This window comes from Pavona decussata, unplaced genomic scaffold, assembly GCF_977016875.1.
Source record: "Pavona decussata unplaced genomic scaffold, jaPavDecu1.1 SCAFFOLD_192, whole genome shotgun sequence".
Classification (NCBI taxonomy): Eukaryota; Metazoa; Cnidaria; class Anthozoa; order Scleractinia; family Agariciidae; genus Pavona; species Pavona decussata.
The window spans coordinates 1,343,357-1,360,668 of record NW_028145601.1 but is presented as its reverse complement, the minus strand read 5'-3'; the positions used below and the strand labels follow the sequence as shown (position 1 = coordinate 1,360,668).

General features: G+C 39.5%; 2 protein-coding genes across 2 annotated transcripts in view; one reads left to right on the top strand and one right to left on the bottom strand.

The window, feature by feature from the left end:
* LOC146462070 (dipeptidyl peptidase 9-like) overlaps nucleotides 1–17,312 on the bottom strand; it is a 203,213-nt gene that overhangs the window by 25,901 nt on the left and 160,000 nt on the right. The gene's annotated exons all lie outside the window — the stretch shown is intronic.
* On the top strand, nucleotides 2,702–14,401 carry LOC146462088 (uncharacterized). Its single transcript, XM_085086059.1, has 5 exons — nucleotides 2,702–2,857; nucleotides 6,740–6,775; nucleotides 7,778–8,088; nucleotides 11,689–11,814; nucleotides 12,486–14,401. Exons 2-5 carry the CDS (start codon nucleotides 6,751–6,753, stop codon nucleotides 12,633–12,635), a joined length of 612 nt encoding a protein of 203 aa, XP_084942185.1. The 5' UTR covers nucleotides 2,702–2,857; nucleotides 6,740–6,750; the 3' UTR covers nucleotides 12,636–14,401.

The following is a 17,312-nucleotide window of genomic DNA, read 5'->3' as shown; positions in this document are numbered from 1 at the left end:
ATCGGAATGGAAAAGTCGCAGAATAGTGCAACTAACACGATCTTATGTTTTTTTTAAATGACATTTTCGTCTGTTTCGTTGGCCTAGCCGTTGCTAAACAGTACTGAAGTAACCTGCATGCTGTCAAGTAATCACGCGGCGTTCATTTCAATGATCACATGCATCTTTCTGAAACCTTTTATCTTGGAATCAATTCTCAGATATTGTTAGAAAATTATTCCGTCATGTCCTTGCTCTTACATCTCTATCTTCTTTGGGGGGGGGGGAGGGGGGTGTTTGCCGGGATAACAAAACAACGCATGATAATTTAGTTTAAACCGGGCCCCAGTAGTTTAAAGGGAGGGTAATTTTATCCACTGGATAGGTCGCTATGCGGAAGATAAAATATATGCCAGAATTTCCCATGCCCCTATAATGTGTATAAAGTAGAAGCATCTACCTTATTTAAATATGGATTGTGTGCATGAAAAACTTGCCAAAAGCTTTTGTTGGAGTACATTTGCTCCGCTGGATAGCAACTTATCCACTGGATAAAGTTACCGTCATAGCAGTAGACTACGAGCTGTCCCTTGTTTTCTTAGGGAAGGTCATTCTCGCCGGTCCACAGAGCCGCCGGAGGCTGACGGACAGGAGGCTCTGGGAACGAGAATGAGGGACGGTAATTTAAAGCCAAAGACGAGCGAGCGAGCGCGAAAATTATCTCCCGCGAGCGAGGAGACGCGACGCACGGAAGGAGGTTCGGAATCCTTCCGCGTCGGATCCGCGCGTCGCGTCGAAACGGAACGACATACCATACTTAACAACACAAGTACTTAAAGAAATCATTAAGCAACCAAGAAAATCACTAAAAGTAAGCAACAAATAATGTGAATCGCACGGTTTACATTATACAAGATTTTCAGTTGTTCATGATGGGCATGTATGGTTTTAGACTAAAGTGAAACCTCGATTTAACGAAGTGCCAAGGGACATACATTGTACTGTTACCAGAGATTTCGCGTTTCACTTTAAAGGAAACCTCCACTCTCGAAACATATTAACGTTAAATTGTTGAAAATACAATCTACTTTGAAATTTCGTTGGAAAACATGGAATAATATTTCAGTGTCGGATAAAACATGATTTGATTATCGCCTATTTTCGCTTTTAAATTTCCCGGGCGCCGCCATCTTGGATTTCATGACGTAAACAATTAAAACAAAAGAACTTCTAATGAATAACAATAGTGGCAACAGTTACACGTCATAAAATTCAAGATGGCTGCGCCCAGGAAATTGAAAAGCGAAAATAGTCGATAATCATATCTAATTTTAACACACTTGAATGTCATTTCTACGTTTTAGACTAAAATTTAGAATTTGGACACTATTTCCAACACTTAACCGTCAATTTGTTGTCAGAGTGGAGGTTCCCTTTAATACGCTTAGCAAGCGCATTTCAATAGCTTTTCATTTGGAATAGAATACATAATCAGGTAGTAACAATAGCTTTGAGATTTTGAAAGGAATATTTAATCAACTCAGAATGTGGACACGAGAAGTGGACATTCTCGGTCGCATTAACAACCGATTTAATATGTGTTTCATCGCTCGATATTTTACTTGTTTTCGCTTTTGCTACTTGATAGTTAGCCGTTTACCTTATGTATTCTTCGCCTATAATCGTTCGCTTTCATTACAAACCAGCATAGGGTTTTCAAACAAAGAGTTCTTATTTTAATTCATTCTAGTTCAACAGGTGGTTTGTACACGTGGAAGGGTACATTGTACGTGGCTCATGCACTTTGCTCGATCACGCGAGTCCTTAACCTTTGTCCTGTAATCTTACATTCAAGATAACGTCCTGTTTGTGCGCTTGGTTATGTTGGTTAGAAAGACAATGCTGATTAAGCCTATGCTGGATTGAAGAAGATTGTCTATTCTCTGCTGTTCGTCGAGTTCCAGTTGGCTAGATCCCTGTACCTAAGAGTTGTGACGAGCTCTGTCTTGCTAGCGAGCTAGTGCTCTCAAGCTAATTCCCCCTGATATTGTCAAGTCGCCGTTGAAGTTCAATTTGTCTCTCCTGTGCGTTCGAGCAGGAAAAACACGTCGTCACAGTACATTTTTGCGATTCTAAAAGAACAAAATGTGATGGATTACACAAATGCCCCTTTCAAAGGCTCTAAAAAAGTCCAAAAAATATCCAGGAACAAGTGAACGTCACAAGAAATCATCAAAACTCTTCTCCTCTATAACGAGTACAATATAGGCCCCCACAATATAAGACTGCCGCAACGAGAAACCCTTCAAACCACTAAAACTCACCATTTCGATCCTACAAAACACGACAAGGAGGTACGTTTGGACAGTCTACGTTCATTATGACAAAAAATTGCCATGTTTGACACAATGTATTGCTTCAGTTACAAGCTGTCGCCCACTGGCGGTTACACGATAATTAGCAGTCTTAGTACACAACAATATTGCGTGAAAAGCCGTTCTGTGTAACATTACCTTTAGGAAAAGGTAGGGAGCATTATTTTTACACTTATATTGAATAACAAGACCAACAACTGGAAAAAAATAATTAATGGAAATTAATTCAAAAAAAGTCCTTATTTTAGTTACTGTTTTTTGACAAGGACTTTCACCTGCACCTACCCATGTTACCTTTCGGTACCTATTGACGCATTACGTGCCTATTTTGCGTGATTTTGATCGAAGGATGTTTGACGTCAGAAGCCAGATCAGTCTAGCGTACTCACATTCCATTAGCACTTTCACATCTCAGCGTCGTTTCAACTTGGAATTTCTGGGTTTAATTCACTGTTCGGTTTAACTCTGGTACTTCTGGAAGCTGACTGCAGCGAATTGCAAAGGTACGTTGTTATTAGCAGTGGCAAAAGTTTGGTATAAAGGGTTGTTGTCTTGTTAATCGAATTGCTCGAATCTGTTCCGCGCTTTGGGGAATTTTCCGGGTTGAAATGAAGCTGAATGCTTTTTACAAACAGTTATTTCATCCCCGCGTTATCTTTATCGCGTTGTCTTGAAAAGCAAGCTTAAATACCCCTACAGAGTTTGCCTCAAGTTTTGCGATGTTTCCGGGTGCACAATTGAAGCTTAAGTCTGCATTTCTTTTGTGGACGTAGTGAAATATAAGCTTAAGCTTCAGCTCAGATTTCAGCTTATATTTCAATCAAAGATTTTTACTCTTTGAATTTTTTCAAACTTTGCGTCAGACGCTGTTTTGAAGTCTTGTTGCATTCAAGCCTTTAGATTAAATAAAACCATGTAGGCTTTTAAATCTTTTTTCCAATCGCAATCGCAAAAAGTGCACATTTGAGCCTTTAGCTTATGAAATTTAACTTACGTTTCTTCGTCATTCGGACGAAAACTCATTTCTGACCACTTCCCCACAGCACCCACATGTTATCGTCCTTCCAAGCCAATCAGGGAGATATGTTGGAGAATAATAATTTTATGAGGATAGATTGGAATCTTTTCCCCCAGGGTTTGGGTGAAATTCTCAACATTGTTGTACGATCAAAGAATAGGCCGGGGTCAGGGGAACACACAGGTTTTTAAGATCGCGGATGGCGACTCTTTCTAAACCATGCATGGAGATTAAAGGACGAGTTTCACGGTCAAGCGCATGCGCGAGCAGACGGGCTCAAAAATAAATTGTACGGGTAGACACCAAATTCGATGCGAGCTTGTGGTGGAACAATCTGTTGAAATCGCGCCCGAATTTGGATCATCCGCTCTTCGTTCTTCACTTTTTATAATCTTTGTTTCCTGTTGTAAATATAAGTTCGATTTTTGTAAGGTTAAAAGTGTTTTAGCATCCGAAAACGACATTTTTGTCGATGGATCGGCAAGGAGACGTCGCGGCCGACCGGCGACGGGACGTTCTGTGGACTCTCTGGAAGCACAGAAGATAAAGCGGACAGAGTGGAGTGGATGTAGAAATCCTGTGTGGTTAACAAGATACGTCCACCAAGCGTCGAAAATTGGTAAAGAGATAAGTCTGTTTAAAATAGACAACGATTTCGCGACACATCTGCTTTCGCTGGAAATGGCAAAGGTCACCAACTGGCTTTGGATGAACTCGCGAGGATTTTCTAGATTTCAATCGTACTGTTTGTTCAAATGGAAGTCAACTGTCAAAAAAGGAGAATTCGAAGGACAAACAGCATCAAACATCAGTGTTTTGCTTTGGATGGAGAAAATTGTACAACACATAGGCGCAAAGCGAATAAATATGAGATCAAATATGTGCGAGTTATTTGTAGTCGTCTATCAGCGGGCTCGAATAGCGGGCAGTAGAAAAAAAATCCAAAAGATTTGCGGCAAACTACAAAAACTATTATAAGGTATTCATTTATCTATAAAATTATGGTCATTGCGAATTGCAAACGCAGTTTTGATTTGCCACCATGGCAGAGTTTTCTCAAATGCATTCCATTGTCTCGGAAGGACGCTCAGTGTTGTTGTTACTAAACGGTCGCATCGCTTCTTGAAGCTTGCGGATTTCTCGTTCTTCGCCCCCTCGCTGGTCTAATAAAATCAGGCTATCGAGCGTGCACACTATAGTAAGTTTATCACTGAATGCTGATGAAATACTGGATTTAAGTACGTAGGTTTGAGGGAGCTTCTCGGCTTTTCGAACCGCGCGTAATAAAAAAAGGTCGATGCCGCGAGATATCGACATTGTACTAAAATAAAACCGTATACGTTCGCAAAAGTTCTGGCATTTCTTGAATGTCATGGGACATTCACAAAGCGGCGCTGCAAAAATTTCCATGTGTTTTACATGGACAGCCTTTTTGTTTCCTTCTGAAACGTGACCGAAACACTGGTCGGTCAGTTTTATTTTTATGCCAGCAAGTTATAAGACTTGCCCGCCGTATCCCGCCGGTGTTGTGTACTCGCTTCTAATTGGTCCAAAAACAATTGGCTTGACAGCGCTTACGTTATCGCTCGCGCATGCGCCGAACCGTGAAACTCTCCCTTTAAAAACAGGGAATTTCCAAGCCACAGAATTTCTAAAGAGCTTAGCCACCATCTTGGAAAAATGGAAAGAGTGTAAGAACCAGCAAGGGGGGTGACCTTGTCACTTTGTCACATCTTTATCAGGAATGATGTCACTGTCTTTTTTTAGTATACGCACAAATGTTGTTGTTGGCTCATGAATTCTCTGAAATGGCACAAAAACTCATTTTATGAAAAGGACAGGTGTTGTTTATCATGATCCGGTTCAAAAATACCGTGGAAAAAGATCGGTGAAAAGTTTGTCTCGTGAAGCTTCTTGGGATGTAGACCAAGAAGATTATCAATAGCCTGCGAATACAGCCGCCTCTCATCTACGTGCGAAACGCGAAGAGAGACGTCTGCGATTCGCCGCTAGAAATTCCATACTCCGACTACTCCCGGCGTTAAAATGGCATAATTAAAATTGCGAGAATCAACCATACCGCATGAATTAGCATTCAGTTTCAAAATGGCGGCTGAGGCGGCGAGTGAATGAATATGGAAACGCTTTGTAATGCTAATAATATGTATGAGACTTGCATTCTCTGTAGAAAAGGAGTCGATACGGGGCAAAGGTATTACGTTAGAACAAATGTAAAGGCGGCTATCACTGACCTCTTGCTAAAAATCCCGCGAAATTTAGCACATTTGTTCGACTTTCTTCCGTTGATTTCAACAAGCTCTGTTGGACATTTTGGGTTGCCGTTTTGTTGTCGTTCGTGTAAAAGACTGGTCGAAAAGCGGCAGAAACTCGTACAAAATATTGATGCCGTGGAAAACGAAATGCGAAGCAGGAGATTTGGGCAAGCAGCGCGAAGCCTTGAATTTGGAATGGAAAGTTCCTCGACATCCCACGTGAATCCGTCCGCAACGTGCACAAGCAGCCCTGTGCCAACCTCGGGTGGAAATCAATTTTATTGCGAGCTTTCGCCGATGGCAACACCTCGCCCTACCACTTGTACTTCTTTGGACGTGGTAGCGGGAGCGAATGAAAGGCGGCTGTATTCGCAGGCTAACTCTCTTCGCGTTTCGCACGTAGTAGCGGGAGCGAATGAGAGGCGGCTATATTCGCAGGCTAGATTATCAAATGCTGGCCAGTCTTCAACAGTATGCAATCTGAAAGGAAGCTTGGCAAGGAAAAAAAATACTTTACAAGTACGAAGTGAAATCTTATGAGAATAGGAACAAATAGGCCTTTTAACCCTTTGGGCAACTATGATCTGTTAGTCAATGTCTCTAAAGAAATTGAAACAATTTGCAAGTCCGATCTTTCTGAAATATGACAGAAAGAGCTCAAACAGTACTGTGAAACATGAAATCCTAAAGACACACTTTAAGGTTGAAATTTTCTGGTATTTATCTGGGGCATACAGCGTGAGTGGAAATGTCTAGGGAGTATCCAGGGTATGCTCCCCTGGGAAATATTGAAAACTGATGTGATTTCCGACATTCAAAATCAAAGTGTTTTAATTGCTGTAAATTCAAGTCAATTGTTGCATCAAAAAGAAAGACTGTGCTGATAACAAAGGTGCGTATTCAAAAAATTGGTCAGTTTGTTGCTGCGAGTGACTTAATAATTGTTTTCCTTTCAGACTTAATGTTGATACCGGGAAGTGAATCAAGGAATTAATACATGATGTACATGTGACAGTATTTTACTCTGTTCTTATATAAAATAACACATGTTGAAACATACAAATTAACAGGTTGTGGCATTTTGTTTATTTCAGCTTAAGAAAACATGGCTACAAATCCACAGTATAATGGTATGTTGTTAGCAAAATTAATGTGCTATTATTATTACTGACAACTATTTTTACAAACATCTTGTTTCTTTCCTCAGTAGTTGTACCGTTTAAAACTACATGTACTTGGTGTTGGGGAATACTTTTAATTAAATATGAAGAGTCAATTCCTTACTTGTACTGTGAGGGTGTAACAATAAATTATTGTTTTCTGGTTGACTGTACACCATATTGTTAAGGTTGGTACACATGCGAGGACAAGTCCTTTGTAGGGTTTGCACAAGGGAACTGGTCGCAGGGACTTTAGTGTCCCGTCAGCAGTTCACACAAAGGGATTACCATAATTTGGAGGGGACAACTTAGTCAAAATAATTTAGATTCGCCAGACAAGTCGCAGGGATAAAATTCATTCCTTGTGACTAGAATAGTTGAGCAAAATGTTAAAATAAACAGGAAGTAAAGAATTTTAAATTAGTTTTCTTGAAATTATGCAAGTACCCTACAGAAAAGAAGTACCAATGTTCAATAAATTGATTTATTTTGTGTATGAAACAGTCAACCAAGACACCGAAGTATTTGTGGTTGTGAAAAATATAAATCAGTCAAGTATCTGTATATCCTTTGTGCAGGTTGCTTGCATTTTCTTATTTCTTGCTTTTCAAAAAGCCATTTGGTATAGATTTTGCCAAACTATAACATCTTTCTGTTCTCTTGCCTTGGTTGGTTTATTTGTTTGTTTGTTTGTTTTTTTTTGTATTTTGTCTATATCGGAGATGAAGCAAATACTCAGTATTACCTTTATACTCAAGATAAGCTCTATTTTGGCACAGAAATTTTGATTTCAAGGCAAAAAAGGCACCTACTGTACACTGGTCTTGCCAAAAATCCTTCAGTACAGAGATTGATGTATTATTCAGTGAGTGAGCCTTCAGTATTGTTATGTGAACTTCTAAGCCATACACTTTTAGCAACACTAAAGGATCTATGCCATGTGCATGTTTATCAATTTTTTTTTCTTTTAAGCCGAAGACAAGCCCCCTCCATATGCACCACCACCCTTCCCTGGTCCTGAAGATGCATCGGCTAACGTCAAGTACCCCCCTCCTGGTGAGGGCTACAACTGGCAACAACCTCCTCCCCCAGTGACTGAGGCACCAGTTCAGGCAGGATATCCACAACCACCTCAGCCTGGTTACCCAGTGCAGCCACCATTACAGAATCAGCCAGGTTACCAAGCACAGCCTGGTTATCCCGGTTACACAGCTCAACCAGGTTACCAGTATCCACCTCCACCTGCCGTGTCAACAACACAGCAAACCAATGTCACAGTCATGGTGAGTTGGCAGTTGTTTATGAATAATAACATGGGATGCCCGCAGGGCATGTCGTGTCTAGGTTTGGGTCAGGTATCTTCTTCGTCGTAGCCACAAATCTGCGCATTAATTTATACATTAAAATATGTCCTCCCCTAGTGGGGATGTACTGTTCTGATTGTCTTCAGCAGAAGCGGCCCAATCAAATGGCGGCCACATGTATGAATTTAAGACTCTGATCTGCCGTTTTGAGAAAGAAAAGAAACGTTTTTCAAGCGGTAAATCGAAATAATAACTTTTAAGTAGTACTCGACAGCTTAAATGGTGGAAATTGGGAGAGTTCACAGCGAAGAAACTACGCTTTCACAAACAGATCGAATAATTCAAGGCGAAGGAAACCAGACCAGTTCAAGTGGGGGTTATGACGTTATGGCATAGTAATTTCCGGTAAGATTCCCAGTAACACAACGATAAAATATCACGCAGTCTCTCTCAATAAAACCATTCAATTATTTCAATTGCGAAGGGAGGATAGTTTTTGAAAATGTGCGAAGCATACAATGGGGAACAAATGGGGCTACATTAAGCATTCCGTGTAAATGCCGTTAGGGGGGCATCTTGCTTTCTTTTAGTATATACCACACAAGTGAATAGTACTTTTCGCATGCGCTGATTAGCTGGCTCGGAGGTGATTAGCCAAGTACTATTCACCTCCAAGCAGCCGAAGAGAAACAAGAATGGCTTCCCGTTTTCCCACGCCACAAAATTATTTCAATAAACTAGGTGACTGTTAAAAAAATACGTAAAGTAATGGCAACAAAGTGTGATTTGACGGCATTTAATGGTAACTTATTTAATAATCTTTTCAACCTCATATTGTAAGGCAAAAAATGAAAGTACAATCCCTTGTTTACGAAAACTGCCGAGCACTGAAATTACAATGAAAACAATGAAACACCAAATATTTTTCAGCATGGTTTCAACAAGACGAAATTCATAGAAAAAATTGAAGAAATGACACCGTACGAACTAAACAAGTGTCTCTTTTATTTGTCTGCAAAAAGCGAGACTATACAGTCAATAAGAAATCGCTAACCACATGGCGCTGGAGATTTTAAAATTTCATACCGTTTGTCAGTATATTGTCAGAAGTAAAACAATAATATTTTTTGGTTCACTAGTTATTCAGCTTATGTGGCATATACTAAAACAATAATATTATTTGCCTCTGAGTGTCAGTGAAATTAATGGATAGTTACCTCCACTTCAGTGTAGAGTAAGTAAGTTAAAACTTTATTTCAACAGGGTGGCCCATTCAGCTCAAAGGCTAATATCCATAGGGGCCCTGCATCTAAAAAAATTACTCACATAAAGAATTAAAATTACATCATTTAAGAAGCCTTGCACTTTCACATGTATTTTAATTTATGTTCAGTTATTTCTAGTAACCAATCGCCGTCATTTATTTATACACGTGGCGGCTAAGAGCTAATAGCTCATTTATGAATGGATGGCAAAAACTTTAACTTGTAGAAATTTATCCACAGAAAACTAGGAAATGTAACATGTTGATTGCTTTTACGATGAAGCTTTGTTTTTGGTCATTGTATCGTATTTGTTAAAACCATGTCTTTGTATTGGAAGTTTTGTTCTTTGTTTCTATATATTTTTCCTCAATCGCGGCTAATCTGAGATCCAGACTCGGTAATACACCATCAGACTTGTCCAAGTTGGTAAACTTTGTTGAGTCTCGCAAAGATCCGGATGTGGTTTTCTCTGTTCCAGACATAACCGATGCTCAGGTGCTTCAGATTATAAAGGGAATCAGTCCTCATAAGGCTGCAGGTATCGACAAAACAGCGCCAGGTTTTTGCGTATTGCCGCTCCCATTTTAGCTCCAAGCATAGCAAGGCTTATCAACATGTCGTTTTCCACAGGAAAGTTTCCTACTCGTTGGAAAACCGCTAATGTGACACCACTGTTCAAACAAGGTGCAGCCAGTGATCCTTCTAATTATCGCCCAATTTCTGTGCTACCGGTAGTGTCAAAAGTAATCGAACGTCACATGCACAACTCTCTATAATTATGCTTTCCCTATGGATAATAACTTGTTATATTCCAGACAGTCTGGGTTTCGTAGGATGCACAGTACCGAGACTGCCCTAATCAAGTTAATTGACGAGCTTTTGTTCAGCCTAGATAATAATCAGGTTTGCAGCATGGTCCTGGTCGATTATCGTAAGGCTTTCGACATGGTGGACCATAAGCTGTTGTTGCGCAAGTTGGAACTGTATGGCATAGTAAACCGGGAGCTTGCCTGGTGTCACTCTTATTTGTCGGAAAGGAAGCAAGTGGTCCGTGTAAATGGGAGTGAGTCAAGCGAAGCTTTGATGTTGCATGGAGTGCCCCAGGGCAGTATTTTGGGTCCTTTATTCTTCATTTTGTTTATCAACGATCTGCCCTTGTATACAAGTGCTCAGTTGGACCTCTACGCAGACGATACGACTGTCACCGCTTCTGCGGATGTGAAGGACTTAGCTACCTTAAATTCATCACTAAACAAGTCTGTCTCTGAAATTCAATTATGGGCTTCAGCGAATAAGCTCCCATTAAATGAAGATAAGACTAAAGTACTTACGATCACTGGCAAAAGACGCGTGGCCAACATAAACAGAAGTGACATACATGTAATCGTAAATGGAAAACAGCTCAGTAATGTGGATTGTGCTACCTTATTAGGCGTAGAAATTGACAGCAAATTGTCATTTAATGAACATGTTGAGAAAGTATGTAAAAAGTTGGCCTCTAGAATCGCAATATTGCGTAAGATCCGAGCGTGTCTACCTCTTAAACAGCGACTTCAGTTTTATAATTGCATTATTCGCCCTGTTATGTCTTACGCTAACGTTGTTTGGGCAAATTGCGATAAAGAGTCGGTTCATAGGGTCTTAAGATTGCAAAAACGTGCGGCACGCGTTATTTGTTATGCCGATCGCATGACACCATCAGTTGCTTTGTTTAACCAGCTAGGTTGGATCCCGTTTTATGAGCAACATAACATTGATAAATGCACAATAATGTATAAGCGAATTAATGGGACTTTGCCGAATTATCTAAATGAACACTTAATTTTAAATAATAAGCGGCACTCCCGCAACACTAGATATTCAAGCACTAATGCTGTTTGTCCTAAATATAAAAGAGAAACAGAAGGAGGATGCTCTTTCGGCAACAAGACTGTGGAACAGTACACCAATTGAAATTAGGAAACTAAATTCTGTAGCATGTTTTAAAAAGAACATGTTTGCCAAGATTTTTAAGGAAAAACAATTTTTGCATCATTTCATAATTTAATAATTTATTTTTTATCTTATAATCGAATCCTGTCATATTTTATATTTTAACTGTATATATATATATTTTAGCTTACAGTATTTTAGATTGTAAATAGTTGTGAGGGCCACAAGCTTATTAGCCTTTGGCTATTAAGTGCCACCCTCTTTAAATAAAGGCTTTACTTACTTACTTACTTACTTACTTAGTTACCACCAAAGATTTCCCTAATGTATGAAAATGAACCATAAGATTGACTGTATTATTTTAATTGACTTTACTCCACAGCAGGGAGGCCCAGGTGTTGTTGTGGCACCACAAATAGCACCTCCTGACTATACTCTTCTGGCCTGGATTACCTGTTTATTCTGTTTCTGTCCAGTAGGACTTTGTGCAGTTTTGAAAGCAAATGAGGTATGAAACAGTTATAATTATAATATTTATCTCTGATACTGAATGCTAGTTGATGGTGAATGTCAGAAATTAGCTAGTGCACCTTACAATAACACAGACTCTGAACTTCAAAACCCAACTACAATTGTGTTCATGTTCATGGATCAATCACAGTTCTCGGCCCCATTGAACTATGTGTCGTTTTATGGTTAGCCATAGGGCTCCAAGTGGCCCTTCAGCTTCTATCAATGTTGGTACAATTGCCACAGCTACCATTGGTACAACTCTCTTTTTTGTTTTCCATACTCTCCCTCGAGCTCTTGCTTGCGATATCCTGACGCCACTTCTACTTTCCTCTTTCTTTCTTTCTAACTTTACTGTCACCAGGAACAGCAATGTCATCCATAATAGTTTTCCCTCTCTTGTTATTATAGTTTATTTATTATAACTTCATTATTATTGTTGTTGTATCAGTTATAATTTTTAACAGCTAAGACCAGGAATCGATCTGACACCTGCACTCAACTTCACATACAAAATGTAGAATAGATGCATGCATATACCCTTTGGAATTGTTCCCACCCACACACCTGAACCCCCTCCCCCCTTCCCAAGGCTTAGGCTTGCCAGCTGATCTTAGTTACCATTTCTAATAAGGAATGTTGCCTTTTTCTTTTGTTAATTTTTGTCAGACTCGGGCTGCAATTTATCGTGGAGACATGCTTACAGCCAATCAGCTGAGTCTGGAGACCAGGAAGTTGGCCAACATGGCAATTGCCATTCAGATTACCCTTGTTGTTGTCAGTGTCATTATCCGCGTTGCGCTAATGGCTGCTTCTTGATAAAGTGATGAGAGATGGTTGTTTAATTCCATGTATGTGCCACAATCCTTCTTTGATTTTTCCATTCTCGTACATACATGTGCCATGAAGGAGAAATGTTTCAATTAGCTGGCTAAACTTCAAATTAACGTAAATTAGCTTGTTTTTGTTTCTTTGATTGATGGGCACAACGTTTGCGAGCCCGTAATTCTCTAGATAGTTCAAAGGAAAGGCGGCATGCTTATTTTGCTTGTGGCTGTTTCTTTTTGCCCAATACCAAGAGGCCTGTAGACAAGCCTCTTTTACATTTGGTTTTGTCTAGAAATACAGTGCAGCAAATATACTCGTATCTTGGTCCCTGGTTTGAGAGAGAAACAACCACAGGTTCTTGGTCTAGCTTACTCCAGGGTACACCATAGGGTGCATGTATGACCATTTTAATGAAAGCTAGAGAGTAACAGACCTTATACAAAAATAACTGACATTATTTTTAATATTCGTGTCTGCATGCATTCAAGTTAGCCCTACTAGCCTTGTTCAAGGTAAAATATTCTTTTGATTTTTTAACTGAACGAGGTTAGTACTAAGAGCTAATTTGAATGCTTACAAAAGAATTAATATTAAATGTTAGCCGTGTTTACATGGGGTTTGTACTCTTATAATTTCAGTGCTATACTTACCTCGTTATTTTGTAAAAAGATTTTTTTTTTTATTTCATAATTCTTTAGTTAGAGCTACTTGAATATGTGGGTGGAAGTTACTATTATCACTGCTATTACTGTCTGTCCACGTCACGCATGACCAGTATTTCCAAGAATGAAATGAACATTCGAATTCCTCTTTGTAATGTCTGGCATTTTCATGGAATCTCAAGATTTCTCTGGAAATCTTTCCAAAAAGACACATTAACTGAAAAAAAAAATTCAAAATACTTGGGAAACAATAATTATGTTCTCACTTGTTATTTTTGAAATACTTAAATGCTGTAATGTAAAGAAAAATTCATAGCTTTGTCATCATCATCATCATCAAAGCCAACAGCACTGCGGTTGGTCACAAGCTTTCTCCACTCCTTCCAGTCTTGCACCATGCTTCGAATCTCTTCTAGCGTTGGAGGGTATGCTTGGTGGATTACGCTGGCAATGTACTGATGAAAGATGAGCTTTGGGTGACCGGGTTTATGTTTCCCATGTTTAGGGTGGAAAAGGGCGTACCTGTTGACCAATTCATTCTCAAGTTTCCTGAGGATATGCCCTAAGAAGTGGAGCTGTTGTTGTTGTATCAGATGGATGAGCAGATCTTGTTTCAATCTCTCGAGGACTTCTTCATCCCTTTATACCATAGCAATAAACTGGGGAAATTTCTTTGGGAACTCTGAAATCTTGCTGGTGATGTTTAAAACTGACTCTGTAACAGTTCGAATTTCAAAAATACTGGTCATGCGTGATGTAGATTGACTGTAACTATAATTGCATTCTGTGCAAGTTTCCTGGTTAGATTAAGGAGGTCAGTTCACTTGATCAGGGGTTTGAATTTCCTTTCTTACCTGCTTAACATTGTTGTATGGTAAGTAGTATTTTTTAGAGAGGCTATAAGCTGGTCACGTCTGGGATGCTTTTGTTACTGAATTGCAGTTGTGTACACTCTGCTGGCAGTGATGATAATCACAGAAGGTAGTAAGTAAATGAATATTGTTAAACTTTGTAGTACACATTATGTATTAGTTTTTGCCTTAAAGGCAGTGTATTATTTTCAGGTTGCAGGAATTTGCATTGTTTAAGGTGACTGCAACAATTGCACTTTTTAGCCTATTTACAGCCAGAAAAACCTTGGGTCTCACAGCATGCTTTTTATCATGAAATCCTTTATTGTGACTGTTCAATCATAAAGCTGCTAACCAGCAATTTCTTGAGAGGCTGTTTTTTGTGCCATGACTTAAACCATTGTAGAAAGTTTTTGTTGTTGTTGTTGTTGTTTTGCACCCCCCGTCCACCCAGGAAATTCCAGTTTAGCTTCATACTTTGCTTCTAAAATTTTGACTTTTAAGACCCCTTCCCCTAGGAATTTCCGATGACCTTCCATGGGGTGGGTATGGATTTTTTCTGGAGCTGCCCATCACAGTAGCCTGTACCAGGTATTCAGATATATTGTGGGGAGAGGTGCAAAAAAATTGTACACGAAAAAAAAACAGTAGAGTCTGGGTGGAGGCAAAAGAACGCCTTCTCTCCCAAGTCTCCCCTCCTAATCATCGTTTGCATGCATTGCAATTTTCTGTGCAGCACTCCTCACAGATACTTTTGTAAAGGCTTTATCAAGTTATTGAATTATTGATGCTTCAAGATAAAATTTTCTGGTTTCCAGGATTGCCTTATATAATCAGTAATCCTCTACTTTTGCTTTTTACTGTTGTAAACGAGAAGCTGCTAAGGCCCATTTCATTGCCATGCCAAACTCAATTCATAAAATTAATTATGAACACCATGTAACTACAAAAAAGTCGTTGCAAAACCGAGTTAATTTGGTCGACTTGAATTTGTTCATTCAACGGCTTGAATGTCAGTTTTCCTTTCCCAAGTTCAAGTGAATTAAATTCAACGAAAAAGTCGCATTGCCGTATAAGCATGACTAACTGACACGATGGTTGAAATGGGCCTAATTCAAAATAATGCCATGCTGCTGTATAGTCATTTCAAAAATCTTAAAAGGTTACTACCAAGTCAGGTAACATTTCAATATTTTTGTGATAGAGTTTTATAATTTATAGTAAAGTAATTATAGTCAATTAATACTACAATAATAAATTATTATTGTAGACCATGAGCAGTCTCTTATTTTTCTTAGGATACTAAAAAAAAAAGGCGAATCATGTGAGACCACGCAAGAATTGCCAGTTTTCCAAACGCACACATGGTTTGCTGGCTTTGCTGTCCCCAGGAAAAATAAGGAACTGCATGTAGTCTTATTTAATAATAAATATTATTGTAGTCTTGGTGGTCATCATCATTAATTTTCTTTTTAACCCCATTATGTCGCAGTATAGTGGAAATCACAATTTCTCTAAGAGGCCTTGTGTTTCAAGTTAGCATGATAAAAAGTAAAAATAATGCAAGTACATTACTTATATTACTTATAAAGCCGCGGCCACACGAGCGATTTTTTGCTCGCGCAGGTGATGCGATTTTTTCAAATTTTTGTCGCGTCGCCAGCGCGAGAAGGTGGCTACACGAGTGACAAATTCTAGCGAGTTTGGCGACAAATTGAAAGCCGCGTGAATCGCATACTTCAAGAGACTTGGCGCTATAAACAGACATGGCGGACGGCCCTTTCGGACGAGGATATTGTTTTTTCGCCTATTTGCATTCTTCTTCTTGACGATAAAAAGCAAACGAGGGAAGAAGAAAATTAAGAAAAGGTTAACGTGGGTCCGTCCGTGGCTCGCAAAGAGAAAGGAACAAGGATTTTACCATCAACTTCTGACGGAAATTTCAGTTGTTAACTATCCCGGCGTTTCCCAAGCTATTGCGGATGACGAGGCTTAGTTGCAGGGTGGCCAGTTACACGGGCGCTATCTCTACGATTTTGTCGCGAAAATTTCAATTCTAGCGACTTTTTTCTCGCGATTTTTTCACCTGTCGCGTCGCAAGTTCGAGGGTGGCTACACGTGCGATTTTCATCTCGCGCTGGCGATGCGACAAAGTTTAAAAAAATCGCATCACCTGCGCGAGCAAAAAATCGCTCGTGTGGCCGCGGCTTAAGGTCTTTAGAAATGCACCCTTGGACCTATTTCAGACCAAGGCTCGGGTGCACGCACATTCCCTTGCTGTAATTTTGATTGGATTTCAAGTCTTGGAGCCACCAACATTTGGGGGATATGTGGTTCTACTTAGAACTAAAACAGATTGACCTGCTTTGTATCTGTGTAAGAAGTTTGTTTCTAATAAAATAAAGTGTTAAACACAGCATTCTTTGAGTTCAAATTGTTTTATTCAGGAACACAAGGGTCAATTTACACAACTGTAAATGCATTTGACTGGTTTCGCCTTTCAGTCAAATACCATGAAAGATTACAGAAAAGCAAATTACATCAAGATTCAAAACACACAAAACCAAGAGTAGATAGATAACAACTGCTCAGTCTTACTTTGCTTATACTATAGGCCAACGAATAGCAGTTGAAACCAACAGAACACTTGAAAACATAATTGTTCAGTTCTCCCCCCACCACCCCCTGGAAGGGACTTGAAATTTCAGGGGGGTGTGTTTCAATGGCCAACATATGTAAAGGGAATATGAAGCTAAATTGGAATCTCCAGAGGGGTAGGGGGGTCTTAGAAAGAAAATCCCTACATGCATAGCAGGCACTAAGATAAGATAGTCAGTCAATAAGATAGTAACTGTTATCTTAACCTGTAATGGGGCTAACTAACAATTATTCCACGAGCGCGCGTGGGATATGAGATGATAGATAGCTAACGAGGTGCGTAGTGCCGAGTTGGCTATAATCATCTCATTTCCAACAAGCGCGAGTGGAATAATTGTTTTATTAAAAACAATCACGAAAAATTGCTTGATCTTACTAATTTCGCTGCCCAAGAACAACCAGCAGGCAATTTAATGGTCGCCATTTCTCAGCCACGGTATAATGGCTCATATACCATGGCCGCTAAGCCAATCAAATCCCTCAAATTGCATTATACA